Below are 13,439 nucleotides of genomic sequence, written 5' to 3' on the forward strand. Positions count from 1 at the left end.
AGACTCATTAAAAAAGCTCTGATTCAGTGAAGGGGATTTTTTTTAGGAGCTAGTAGGTTTTCTATGGCATGTGTTGAAACATGAGGGGAAGCTACTACAGTGCATGTCACACTCCTTAATGGCCCACTTGGCAAACATGTTCCTTTTCTGTTCCTTTTCTGCACGTAGGAGTGAAATGCAAAGTGCTGCAGCTCCAGGTAGAGATGGATCTCAAATGAGATGCACTGGGGCCCACGGGAATTTCTGTTTGCAGCACTTTGTCTCGTGATAAGCATCTGCAATTCAATAGAATGTTAATGGCGCAAGTGAAAAGCTGTCTTTACAATATTTAACTTGCTCAGGCTTCTAGCATGACCATCACTGCACTCCCCTTTTGAGACTGCCCACATGTATGTGTATCTATGTTGTAGGATTCCTTTTCTTTTAGAATAATTATACTATTAAGGCTACTCTAATTAGATTGAATTATAGGTTGCCTTACAAAGAGCAGGGAGTTCCTGGCTACATACTTGTTCTTTTTTTTTTTTCCTTTCTTTTTTCATCCCTGAAGACAGCACTGCCTGCTCTAAGTGCTTCATGCTGGGAATTTTCTCTATGGATTTGAAATGAAGCAGGAAGTGCAAAGTGAATTTCATTACATTTTGTCTTAATTTTAAAGATTAATACATGTTAGAATTAAGGATTTAGGCATGAAACTTAAAAACTGAGTTCCAAATTAAAGAAATTCCAAAGTGTTTAGGAATATTTAATCCACCTAAGGAAAAGTCTCAGAAAGATATACATGCAATTTGTAGAACTGCATAATGTGAGGGGAGAATATCCATACATGTTTCTAGTGCTGGCACGTGCCACAAGAAAGTGTGACTAGCAGAATTCATCCTTGGAATATTATTGCTCTGCAGAAACAAATATGCAAATTGTCCTTTAATCATTCTGCTAGAACACAGTACACTAGTACATAGTACACTAGTACTTGGTACTGCCAGGATCTTGCAGGTGGGCCCCAGGGCACACTCTGTGCACACGTTTTTATGTTTTTACCAGGGCTCCTGGGTGTGTGGGAGTAATTTGTTGCTCTGTCATCAAGGCTTGTTTGGCTTGCTGGAGATGTAGGCGTAGTCCCAGAGTCAGTGCAATCGAGCAATCCCGCATTGTAGAAGCAGGATGATGGAGAGAGGAACACAGGTCCAGCCTTTTTAATTCTCTGTAACCACAAAAGCTCTCGATTCTCCATCCGAGGTGCTGCGTTTTACCCCTCCAGTTCCTAAGCAACAGCTATTTCCAGAGTGAGTGCGTCTGGTGTTGTCTACCTACTCCAGGCTCCTTCCTGGGAGGTGGCTGGGAGCTGAGCTGCTTACTGCCTCAGCTGTGCCACTGCAAGGACACAGATGCTGTAGAGGAGCAGCACAAGCTGGGCTCTGACCAGTCTCCACCTTGCAGCTCACCAAAACTCGCGTGCTTCGGGGAGCTCTGCCATCTACAATGAAGAGCAGGAGTCAGAATTGAGGTTCTTGCCACTGGTTTGGGACAGAAGCCTTTTTTTGTCAAGTGTGGCAAAGCCTCTAGAGCAGACTCAGGAGGATGAGCCGGAAATCTCTGTCCTTGCTGAAGCGCAGGTGGGAGTCCATTCCCGCTGGGGACCAGGTACTGTGCTCTGGGAATCTGTCTGGGGTGTCTGTCTGCCCTCAGTGCCACTGTAAAGAGAAATACAGTGCCCTGCTGGGGCTCTGGGGGCTCTCTGAAAACAGGGAGTGCTAGCTGCTCATTATTTGTCATTCCTAAAATGAATGCTGCCAAACTCGGGTAAGGCTGATTTTGCCAGGGCATGTGCTTGTGAAGGTGGAGATGCCATGGCAGCCTATTAATGCAGAGGTATTTAACCAAAAAAGTCTCCCTGTCTCAGAAAGGAGACTTGCTTCAGGAGTATTTGAAACTGAGTATTAAAAACTATTTTAAACTGAGTGGCTAAGGGGAATAGTAGTCTACTATTGATGGGTTGGTGCATGACTTTTTTGTGTTTCATATCTTTCATATCTTACATGTGTGTGTATGAAGTCTCTGAGGCATTGGCAGCAGAACATTGGTGTTTTCAGAGTCTGCCCTCAATGCCACTGTGAAGAGAATTACAGTGGGGCTCTAGGAGTTCTCTGAACACAGGGAGAGCCAGCTGCTCGTTATTTGTCCTTCCCAAGATGAATGCTGCGAAACGCTGGTAAAGCTGATTTTCCCAGGGCATGTGCTTGAGAAGGCGGAGATGCCATGGCAGCCCACTAATGCAGATGTATTTAACCAAAAAAATCTCCCTGTCTCAAAAGGGAGACTTTTCTAAAGGCTTCAGGAGTATTTTAAACTGAGTATTGAAAACTATTTCAAACTGAGTGGCCAAGGGAAATTTTAGTGTACTGTTGATGGGTTCCTTGTGCATGACTTTTTGTTTTTCTTACCTTACATATATGTGTGTGTATGAAATCACTGTGGCATTGGCAGAACCTTGGTGTTTTCAGAGTCCTCTTGGTTGTTGTGTCATTCCAAGTGTGCTAACCAAGAGGAGAGTAAAGCAGATGCAAACAGAACATATGTAAACATCTGCTGGGAAAAGCAAATACTGTCACCAGAAGCAGGACTGAGAAGTGATGAATGGCAGTGTGATTAGTGTATTTCCTACTTCTTGCTCCAGGCACTCCAAGATTCTCTTGATTTTTTTTTTTTTCCATACTTTGCTTGAGATGTGCAGATAATAAAAGAAATAATTACAGAAATAATATTGGTGAGCTAACATCTCCACTCTCTTCTCAGTCATAATTCCATCTCAGTTTTCCATTTAGAAAACAGTTGACTATGAATGGCAGTTTTTATCTGTAGAAAAGAGACAGTTGTTTGACAGGAAGAAAGACAGAAATGCATCCCAGTTTTTCAGAAGCATTCTCCTGTGCGTTTTTATTAAGAGGGAGAAGGACAGGGAAGATTACATACCAAATTTTATGTTTAAAGATAAGTCATGCCACTTGGAACTTTTAGAGATCTCAGACATATTAGTTGTCAAAAAAAAAACCCTCATCCTGTCACATAATTATTCACAATAAAATAATAAGGCATTGTTGATTAGTGCAATTTTATTGCACGGAAAGGAATTTAATTGATCCAGATCAGTCCAGCATTCTTAAATTTCCTAGGAAAAAAGGATGAATAAATGCTCTGGTAGGAAGTGAATCATTTGTGTTGTTGTTTCTCTTAAGATGCAGAGACACTGATATTATTTCAAAGGAAGGCTGGTTTTCAGCCTTACTTTTCCAGCATTTCCTTTGAAACACTCTAACCCTAATGTTGCATTGCATCATACATCCCATTGTAACACAGTATGTGGGAAAAATAAATATTCCTCACCTAGGTGTGAGGTGTGCTTGGCTGCACTGAGCTGGGCATCAGTTCCACCATCAGTCCCTCAAGCCCTCTGAGGGGTTTAAAAGAGGAAAGGGAATTTCCCTGACCCATCTGCCACTCTGGGACAGTGAGACCCAGAAAGTGATGCACATAAATAGAGTTTACTTGAGCATAGTGTGAGTCTGTGAGGGCTGACTGAAGGAAAATGCAGTTACTGTGCAAGATGACAACCCCAAAGAGGCAACTTCCTGAGTGCTTTAGGCTGATCCTGCTCACAAATTATTGTATAAAAATAATACCTCTGCCTTTTGGTGTAAATCCATTCTTTAGTCCTTGAAGGGATGCAGTCTCTTACTGTGTTCTAGGCTGACCTTGACAAAATTACTTTATATTTTGACAGGTAAACAGTGACATTGTAAGTTACTTCTCTACTCAGAGTAGATAAAAGATAATTGTATTAACAAATAACAAAACCTCTCCAAATGGACTTTTTGCCACCTAAAATGAAAATAAAAACCAAACAAAAAACTAAAGGAAGGAAATAAGACCAAACTGCAAAAGTGGGATATTTGGCTTGATCTTGTTCCTAATGTAAGATGATGTGGCAGGTGTCACTTTTAAGAAGGTGGAAGCTGTAAGTCCACAGTGAAGTTTAATACTGTATTTGAACATACTTTTTTGTTTTTTAAGTCATAGAGTGATTTTTTTTTCCTCATCTTGCATAGTCTGCATGAAATCAAATGACACCCAGAACTGTTTAGGTAAGGCTGAGCAGCCTTGAGAAGTAAGGGTGGAGAAAAACCAAGAGTAGTTATGATGTCTGTAGACAATATCGTGGGAGGTTGTTGGTTTGGGGTGGTTTTTTTTTGGAGGTAGGTTGTTATATAATTTTATTTTTGATCTTTTGAGCATTATTTGTGCTCTTAGACACTACATCACAGAGGTCTCCATGGTTTCCAGGCTCTGGTATGACAAAGGAATTTTCCTCTCATTGTTTTGTGTTTTATGGATGTGAAAGAGTGAGGAAAGTAGGTTTAACTGGCAACCTTGAATTAGATCTCTCTGGGTTTCGTTGATGAAAAATGTCTGATCTTCCTGTTCATTTTTATATGTGGAAGATACATCTTTATCCTGGGGGTGTTTTGCATGGGTAAATTTAAGCTAAATAGTGATAAACTAAATACCATCTATTGGCCTCTATTTAACAAAACTTAATATTTCTTAGTTCTTTAATCTTGAATGGCTTTGTCAATAATTTCAGAAGGAATTACCTTTATATAACTAAGGAAAGAATTTGTGAGTGTTTTTCTTTCTTGCCCATCCAGCTGTTCAGATTGCTTGAAAGCTTTCCCTGAAGTTTCAGTACAAGGGTTTGGGGAGTAATTCTCTGTAGGTTTAATTTGTTGTGTGTGCCTGAGGATCTTGTTTTTAGGAATAAAAAGTCCTAATTTTTTGCTCCTGAGAACTGCAACTGAGAATGCTTTCACTGAATACATATGAATTTAAAATGTTGTGGTAGCCAGATGAGCCAGAGGTGTTAAATATTTGCTGTGATGCTGTTGAGTATTTCCACCTACCTGAAATTCCATGAGCTGTAGCCTTTAAGCATAAGGTCCTAAGACAGGAAAAATCTTCCCACGTTATCCCATGATGGAAATTTCTAATTGTTTCACTGGTGACTGTGAAGTTAAAAACACAAACTAGATTTCCATAATGATGTAAGAACATGACCAATAGTTGCTATAGGGATTTATATACTTTATATTTTTTTAATGTATTTATAGATATTTTTATAGCTGTGGATAGTTTAAAGGAATGTACTATGCAGTTCAATAAAAGCATTAATATTTTTTTTAGGTAGGAATTCATGCTTACAGCAGTTTGAGCAGTGGTAATGCTTTCTGTAGGATTAGATTGTGATGGGTTAGTATAAAACCCATGAAGTGATGCTTCCCTCACCTGCCAGTGATTTACAGCACAGCTTTGCCTAAGGCAGTTTGCATGCACACTGCAATATCCTGTTCCTGACCATTGATGTGGTGGATGGGACAAACTTCCACAGGTTTGTGGAAGGGTACTCAGCAGCAAATGGAACTCATCCTGACTGAGTCATAACTGCAGAATGATAAACGAAGGGATTTTCTGGGTTCCATATAACATTACATCATGCAGCCTCCATATATTCACTGTGTGTTCAGTACAAAGCTGGGTCCTGCTGGGGCATGTCACTTGTACCTAACCACACCCCTTCTACTTTACCTGAAAACAGCTTACAATTAAAAAATAAAAAAAGTTTCCTGTTAAGAATGTTTTTGTGGCTCTCCACAGTTCTTCATGGTTAATAAAACGTGGCATTATCCCTTCATTCAGCAGACAAGCTTTCCAAGCTTTAGTGGCAGAGCAGAGATTTGCAGGGTTTGGGATATTATGAGAAAGAGGCCTCTTGGCAGGAGTTTGGGGTGGTTTGGTTGGAGTATGGAGAAGGAGAGCTGCTTTTTCACAGCAGGAAAGGTGCAAAAAGCTGAGCTGGGATTAAGAAATAACCTAGGAAATTCCTCTTTGCTTTCTAATGCAGCAGGTGAGTGATGCAGAGCAGAAAGCTATCTCACAGAAATAATCTGCCTCAGGTTTGTCCTTGCCTCTCTTGGAGTGAGGAGTTGAGGCACAGGCACTCTCTGGGGCTGTGGGACCATTTCTTTGTGTCCTGCAGGTTTTTTTCCTGCTGCTCTGAGGTGAGACAGGACCTGTCACACTGGCAGCTGTGACCCAGGTGATGTGGGCAAATCTCCTGCAACCTTCCACATCCAGCACTCACCCCCAGGGTGGAGAAGAACCTTTGAAATGCTATCAGCCACCCTGAGAATCTTTTCTGCTCTCAAATTCTCTGTCCCAAAACGACTGGCAGGGGGACAGGAGTGGATTGGAAGCTCAGTAATGACTTTTACTCTGTCATGTCACTGTTCTCCATACCTAAGCAGGAGCTCAACACAGATTTCCAGAGATGTTGCCATTCTTCTTCAAAACCCTTCTCCACCTGTATACCTTCCAGGTTTGCTGTGCAAGTCCTGGTGCTGGTCAGGCAGTCCAGCTGTGGCACAGAGACGCTTGCTGACAACACTCAACTTGTATTTTCCTTTATTCAGTCAGCAAGTTCCAGTTCAGGAAGGATGCAGTTTGTAGGATCACAGCTATGCTGCAGGTCAATGCAGTTTGGAAAAGGAATTAGCACTGAAATGCACACAGGAGTAGGAAATATATGCTGGTGAAATGACTCCTTGAAGAAGCAGCATGGTAGGAGTACAAGAAGTTTGGCACAGCGCCATTTATCTCTATATTTTGAAAAGCAGAGATAGTAGTAGAAGTTGATAATTGTCCTTTTTTTTTTTCCTTTTTTTTTTTTTTTTTTCTTCTTTCTTCCTCAGGCTTTTCCTCAGGCTGGTGAGTGCATGTCCACTGGTGTGGTGCAGATCTGGATTGCCTATGGCAATTGTATTGAGAAGTTTGGGATTGTGAGCTGTCATCATTCAGAGCAGAGGAAGGAGATTTTTTCCATTTGGGGTGATCAGACTCCTGAAGCACCCCTAAATCTCTCTGCTTTTTTCTCTCTTTCTGGCAGTTTTCATAATTTAATTTTCAGAAGTTTTCATAATTTTGTTAACTTGTTTGTTTTCAGAACCCGTGTTTTTATATGGTGTGATTCTCTGACTAAAGCTTATATTTCTCAGTTGCCTTTTATAAATTTAGAGTCTTAAGGTCTTCAGGTTAAGAGATTTTGTTCATGTGCTTTTTTGGAGGTTTGGGGGTGGTTTTTGTTATTTTGGGGTTTGGTTTGGGGGGTTTTTGTTTGATTGCTTTGGGTTTTTTTGGGTTTTGTTTCCTAGTTGCAATCTAGTTCCTGACAACTGTGCAAAGCTGAGAGTAGTGCCACAAGGTGTTCTTTTCATTTCCAATAACATCTTAAATTTCACTTATGGCATATGTGCATTCCAGGTATTTGTCACCTTCCCAAGCACTTTTTTTAACACAATTACTGCAAAATTTTAGCTTTCTCTATTCAGAGATGAGACCAGTTATGGAATGAATGTGATTAATGTATTTAAGTTTTTTCTGAGCAGGGCTGATTCCTAGTTTTCAGCCAGCGTGCTTCCACTGGCATGTTAATAGTGGCATCTCTGAGGGTGTGGGCTGCCCTAACCCTCCTTACTGAGCTTCCACAATACCATTGTTGTTGGAAGATGTCTTATCAACAGTGTTAATGAGGACAAAATGAACTGGCTGATTTCCCTCTGTAAAGGAAACTTAATTTTAAAAGCATTTTTATTATTACTGGTTTGGTTTTTTTCCCCCCTGAGTTTTGTGTCCATACTGAGGCAGATATGTATGCTTTAACTGCTGCTCTCTGGGATAGTCTGAAAGAATAAGTGAAAGTATTTCCTATTGTTCCTTCCTTACAAGAAAACATGCTGAATTCTCTAGTAGCTCATTTTATGAGTTCCCCAGTGGAAAAGCTCACAGCTGATCAGCTCTGCTCTCAACAGCAGATGTTCTTTTTCTTGACTTCAGCAGTAAGCTATAATTTTGTTCTATGTCTGACAGATTAGTGTTCAAAATTTCAAAATGAGTTATTGGAGCAGCCTCCTGAGATTTTTGAATAAGCTAGAGCTGGAGTAAATCTTAAAGTCAAGTCATAAAAAAGAAAATTTCATGTGGGGTTGGATTTTAGAGATCAAAGGTTCGTTGTGTAATGGCTCTGCATTGCTCCATTTTCAATTCCTGAATAACCTTGAATGTGACAAGAGCGGTAGGAATTCTTACGGTCCATAAAGGAATGCTGGAGATTATAAGGTGTTGAACCTGGAGTTCATAATTATTAAGTTGCTGGTCTTATGCAGGGCTAGAAAAGCTACTGGTTATGGTGAATAGAGGAGAGATAGAGGCATCAGTTAGGGAATAGCAAAAAAGTAAAAAAAAACCCCAACATTTAGCATGAGAAAGGTGTCTTTGTTAATACCCTGGATGTTGGACAGACTGCACCCTTAGGAAATGTGTAGGTGATACAGAACCAGGGGAATGGCTGCTACAGGGGGTGGTGATGCTGCCATTCAGAGGGACAGCTGGAGAAGGGGGCCAGCAGGAACCTTACTAATTAATGAGGACACAAGGGGAGAAAGTCCTCCCACACCTCAGGAGACACAGAGGGGCTGTCTGGCTGGGGAACAGCTTGGCACAGAAGCACCTTGGGGGGTCCTGGTGGACACCAAGTGTGTCCTTATGGCAAAGAAAGCCTCCAGCTTCATGCTGGGCTGCACTGGGAGTTCCAGCAGGCTGAGAGAGGGTATCCTTTGGTTCAGTTTAGCACCAGGGAGACACATCTGGAATGCTGGGCACAGCTGTGTGCTCTGCAGAACAAGATACAGAAATACTGCAGTGTGTCCAAAACAGGAGCACAGAAGTAGTCAAGAGTCTGGAGCATCTTATGAGGAGAGGCTGAGAGAGCTGGGACTGTTCAGCCTTGAAAAGAGAAGGCTCAGGAGGATCTTGTGAATGTGTATGAATACCTGGTGTGAGAGTAAAGGAGATGGAGCCAGACTCTTTTCAGGGGTGCCACTGGCTAAGAGCCAATGGGTACAAGTTAAAATACAAGAACTTCTGTTTAAAAATAGGCAGGAACTTTTTTAATCGAAGGGTGACCAAGCTCTGGTCATGTGGAAACGTTATGGAGCCTTCATCCTTTGATTTCTCTCTCTTTATTTTCCCCCTACACCTTCTCCCACAAGCACACAAAATTCATGAGGAGGCAAAAAAAGCTGTAGATGGAAAAGTGAAGCCAGGAAAAAAATCTCTCCAAACAAAGCTGGGGCTATATTAAAAAACAGCTACCAAGGTAGTGATTTAAAACATGTAATCCCTTTTCAGACTACATGGGATAGTGCTTTGGTAGAAATCCAGATAGCCTTTCTGTTTCCAGTAACTTTGCATCTGAAGCACAAGAGCTCACTTCTCCAAAAATGAGGAAAATGTCATTGTTAATACTGTCTATTCTGGTATCTGAGAAAAAGATTAGATCTTTTCTGTCATGTACAGTTTTGAAAGTTTATATGCTGGTCTCATATACATGCCCTTGGCTTCAGAGCAACCCCCACACATTCAGCATTTTCAGTTTTCCAGGATAGAGGGACCTGAATCTTCAAAGTTAGGTGATGGATATGAACAGAAATGTGGAATGGCAATAAGCTTTTGTGTCATATTACCATGGACAAATTTTTATACGTATCTAAAAATAATAACTCTGTGCATATTGAGATTGTGTTTTAGGACTCCTGGAGGGCTTCATGTGCTTGCTTCTTTTAAATTAACAGTTGGAGTTGAGTGAACAATCTGCAAATAATTATTTTAGATTAAATTCTTCATTAAAATGCAGAATAGGAGGGGGGCTTAAGCTGACAAGAGAAGCTGCAGTACTGCTTTCTATTCCTTACAACTCTGTGGGATGTGAAAGTGATGAACAGCTGAAGTCAATGATTGGAATCTTCAAGGATCAACGTTGCCTTTGAGACAGCTCTGTCTCAGAATGTGATTTTGCTGGGATTATGATGTGGCTGCATTTTCATCACAGAAACAGCCCCTGGACAAAATCACCCTGTAGGTTTTGACTCATTTCCATGCAGATAGGGGTTGTTAAAATGCAGGATTGTACCTGTGGCTCCTGCATGTAGCTGCCACCTCCTATCTTACAAACAGACAGCAGGTTTGGGTTTTGAGGTACTGTAGGGTAGTAATTGATGATGGAGGCTGCTTGGGGGTGGTAGGGGAGCAGCACAAGGCATGGGGTGTCCTTCACCAGAGGACACTGGGCACTGTGACAGAGGATCAGCAGCTCACTGGTGATGAGCTCTCCCAGCATGTCTGGGCTCATGCTGAGCAGTGCATGTTTTCTCCTGAGGATCAAGTGGAGCATGGAAGAGGAGGAAAAGCAGAAGCTGAAATAGAAGTGACTTGAGTGGTGAACATGTAAGGCACACTGATTTATCCTGCACCACTTACAGAGTAAATCCCTTCATCTCTTGATGTGCGATATCCCATTGCCTTTGGGGCTCCATAGGAAGCACCTTTCTTTCAAGATTCTGATGCTCTTTCTCCAACCCCCTTCACCCCCCAACACTGAGTCCTGAAGTTGGGAAGAAGAGAGTGGAAAAGTTATTCAACTGGGCACTGGATTCCTGAGATGCTCAAGGTTCTATTTTTGATGCTACAGGCATTTGAAAAAATGTACTTCCAATATTTTGTTTTGGAATTATTGCTGGAGTTCTGAAGTCCAGGAATTTTTAGCAAGTCCTCACCATAGGAGCAGAAAGAAACAAATCCAAGATATTTTAATATGGCACACATAGTTCTGTTGTTGCCAAAGGGAAGTGCTCCACTTAAATGTCAAGACAATGTTAGCAACAACTGACCCAAGAGAAATGACCTGGGGATCCCAGTCCAGTTTGTAATGGTTGAGTGTCTTTCACTGAAAATTCTACCTCAGCTTTTCAGGGCTTGGGAGGTGTTTGTGGATGTGGAATCTGCACTCTGCTTGTTTCTTCAAGTCAGACTTTTCAGAGTCCTTGTAGATGAACCTTTCTTGGTCAGGATGCCTTGTGTGCTCTCGAAGGAACCACTTGAGGTGGCAGTCACATAAAGGCACAGAACAATTTCTGGGTCAGCCTTTTCTCCTGCTGGTATTTCAAAGTGCACTTCCTATTTCTCTTTAATTAGAGATTGGTGTCTCTTGATATCAACTGCCTTTACTAAGGAAATAATTAGGCAGCACTATTTTAACTCATGTGATTCTTCCCATCATCTCATTTCATCTCCTCTGGAGGAAGGTTCTCTGTTTCTCTCACTTGCCTGATCATCCCTCCTACTATGAAGCCAACTACTTAGAATCTGTCCCATTCATACTGCCTGCCATGTTGCAGTAACATGTCAAAAGACTTTTTGGCCATTGCCGTGAAATTGGAATTTAACTTAGCCCTGCCTGTAAGTTTCTTATACTACCATAACATTTTTTATGTGTGTTGATCATGGGTCTGGTTTAGATGCAATTTTTTCAGCTCAATGATATGATTGGTTTTTTTCCAGATAATTCTTTGGAGTCCCCAGCTTGACTGCTTACTTCATTTCAGTTGCAATGCCTGCCTAGTCCTTTATGGATATTGCTGGGTTCTCTATCCAGGCTGGCATTCCAGACATGTTTTCAGCTGGCCAGAGTGCATATCAACATTTAGTAACTGATCTTCACACCACATTTTATGATATTTCTTCTGTATTAGGGCCTGTGTCCCCCTTTTTTTTTTTTCCTTAAGAAAAGCTGAAATGCCTCTTTATTTTTCAGTAATTAGAAGCCTAGTTAGTACATGGGAGAATACTGACAGGTAAGGATCAAGGGCTGTACCAGGGCAGCAAGTTTTCACTTCCCACCTTTGCCCTGGACACCAGGGAGGCAGCAGACTTCTCTAAGGGTGTCTGCTCTGCATTTTGGGCCTTTTGTTCCTTCTCCTATGACAGTAACACATCTTTTCTTCTTTGAAAAGAAAAAGAATTTTGCTATGGAAGCAATTTTTACAAAGGGCCACCTTAGCCTTGGTGGCACCTCCCCACTGGATGAGCCATCACTTCTGTTGCACCTGCATCAGTGCCTGCTCTGTGGTCATTGGTGATTAGTGAACCTGATCTTGATCATCTGAAATCCAGAATTTTTGAATTTGGGCTGGTTCTTGTTGCTAGTCTCCAGGAGTACAACCTTTAGCTGCTGTATTGATTTTTTTCTGTTTCCAAAGACCAACATGGTCTTGGAGAAACTCAAAAACTTATCCGTGCACACTGATATATCCTCCTGGTGGATTCCCAGAATTTTTGTCACTAATTTCCTCAGTGGCAGCAGCAGCCAGACTAACATCTGGTGCAGGTAACAGAAACACCAGAAGTATAGAAAAGCAGCCTGTGGGTGGCAGTGGGGAAGAGAACAAGGGGACTGACACTGAGTCTGTCTCTGCTGTCTGGAGAGCTGTAGTGATAGAAGTGCATCTCATTCAGCTGCACAGAGGTGACATTCTGGAGAGTCAAATGAGAAATGTGCAGTCTGGACTGGCAGGTGAACCTGCTGTGTGTGGTGTGTTTGATGAAAAAACAGCAAGGCAGAGGTTGAGCAAAATATATTTAGTGAGAAATTTGCATAGTGTATGGTGAAAAACTATAGCATTCTTGGAAAACTGCAAAGCAAGAATTCTTAAATTAGGCTCACAGTGCTCTCTATATATGTTCTATATAGAATATATATAATGATGATATGTACATATATAGATTCTAGCTAGCAAATAAAAATTGAGTATAAAAATGGCAAAACTGAAAAAGACAGAGGCATTGTGCTTACTATATTTGTGCTTTATGATTTAATTTAGGAGAAAAAGGGAGGAGGAAGAATTCCAGTTTTAGAGAACAAGAGCTGAGTTTCCATGACCTTTTTCCCTTCTGAAGTTGTACTTAATTCAGCTATTTGGAAAAGTAGTTGAAGAAAAAGACAGGAGGAATATTCCATCTTGCACAAACACGGACAGAAAACAGAAGCCTCCTCCAGGCAGATAGTCTCAGGAAATGGAGTAAATTGCCAGTCATCCATCTCTCTTTCCTGGATTACCTGATGTATTGGAGCAGTTAGAGAGGAATCTACTGCTTAAGTGCAATCAATAATTTGCTTTTATTGCTTTATTTTTCTTACTACTACTTTGAGGTCGTGGTTGTAGTCAGGAGCTTACCCCGATACTTTGTTGAGGTGTGCTTTCTTTCCAAAATCTAGTGTTTAAAGGGAGAGCAAGGAACACTTTTAAATGTCATCTGAATGGCAGAAATGATGACTGAACTCCAATAATTGTAATGCCTTTTAACCCAAACCAGATTATGAACCTGCATTAGGAAGGGTTTCCCACCAAACTGTGTTTGCTGATGCGGGAGCTGGTGGTGCTGGACACAAAGTCCTGCTTTTGGCAGAGATTCTCCAAGGCATTTCTGGCAGAGGC

At 41.3% G+C, this 13,439-nt stretch overlaps 1 protein-coding gene across 2 annotated transcripts in view; it reads left to right on the forward strand.

Moving 5' to 3' along the window:
• The window catches only part of PDE3A (phosphodiesterase 3A), a 210,809-nt gene that overhangs the window by 139,786 nt on the left and 57,584 nt on the right, over window positions 1-13,439 (forward strand). Inside the window, exon 1 of one of the 2 annotated variants that reach the window (XM_036400151.2) lies at window positions 1,291-1,644. The exons of the other annotated variant lie outside the window; for it this stretch is intronic. Within the exon in view, the coding sequence (XP_036256044.1) occupies window positions 1,582-1,644 (63 nt within the window). The 5' untranslated portion in view covers window positions 1,291-1,581. Of the gene's footprint in view, window positions 1-1,290; window positions 1,645-13,439 lie in introns of those variants that run through there. 2 annotated transcript variants of the gene reach the window in all.

Source organism: Molothrus ater, chromosome 5 (genome assembly GCF_012460135.2).
Source record: "Molothrus ater isolate BHLD 08-10-18 breed brown headed cowbird chromosome 5, BPBGC_Mater_1.1, whole genome shotgun sequence".
Taxonomy (NCBI): domain Eukaryota; kingdom Metazoa; phylum Chordata; class Aves; order Passeriformes; family Icteridae; genus Molothrus; species Molothrus ater.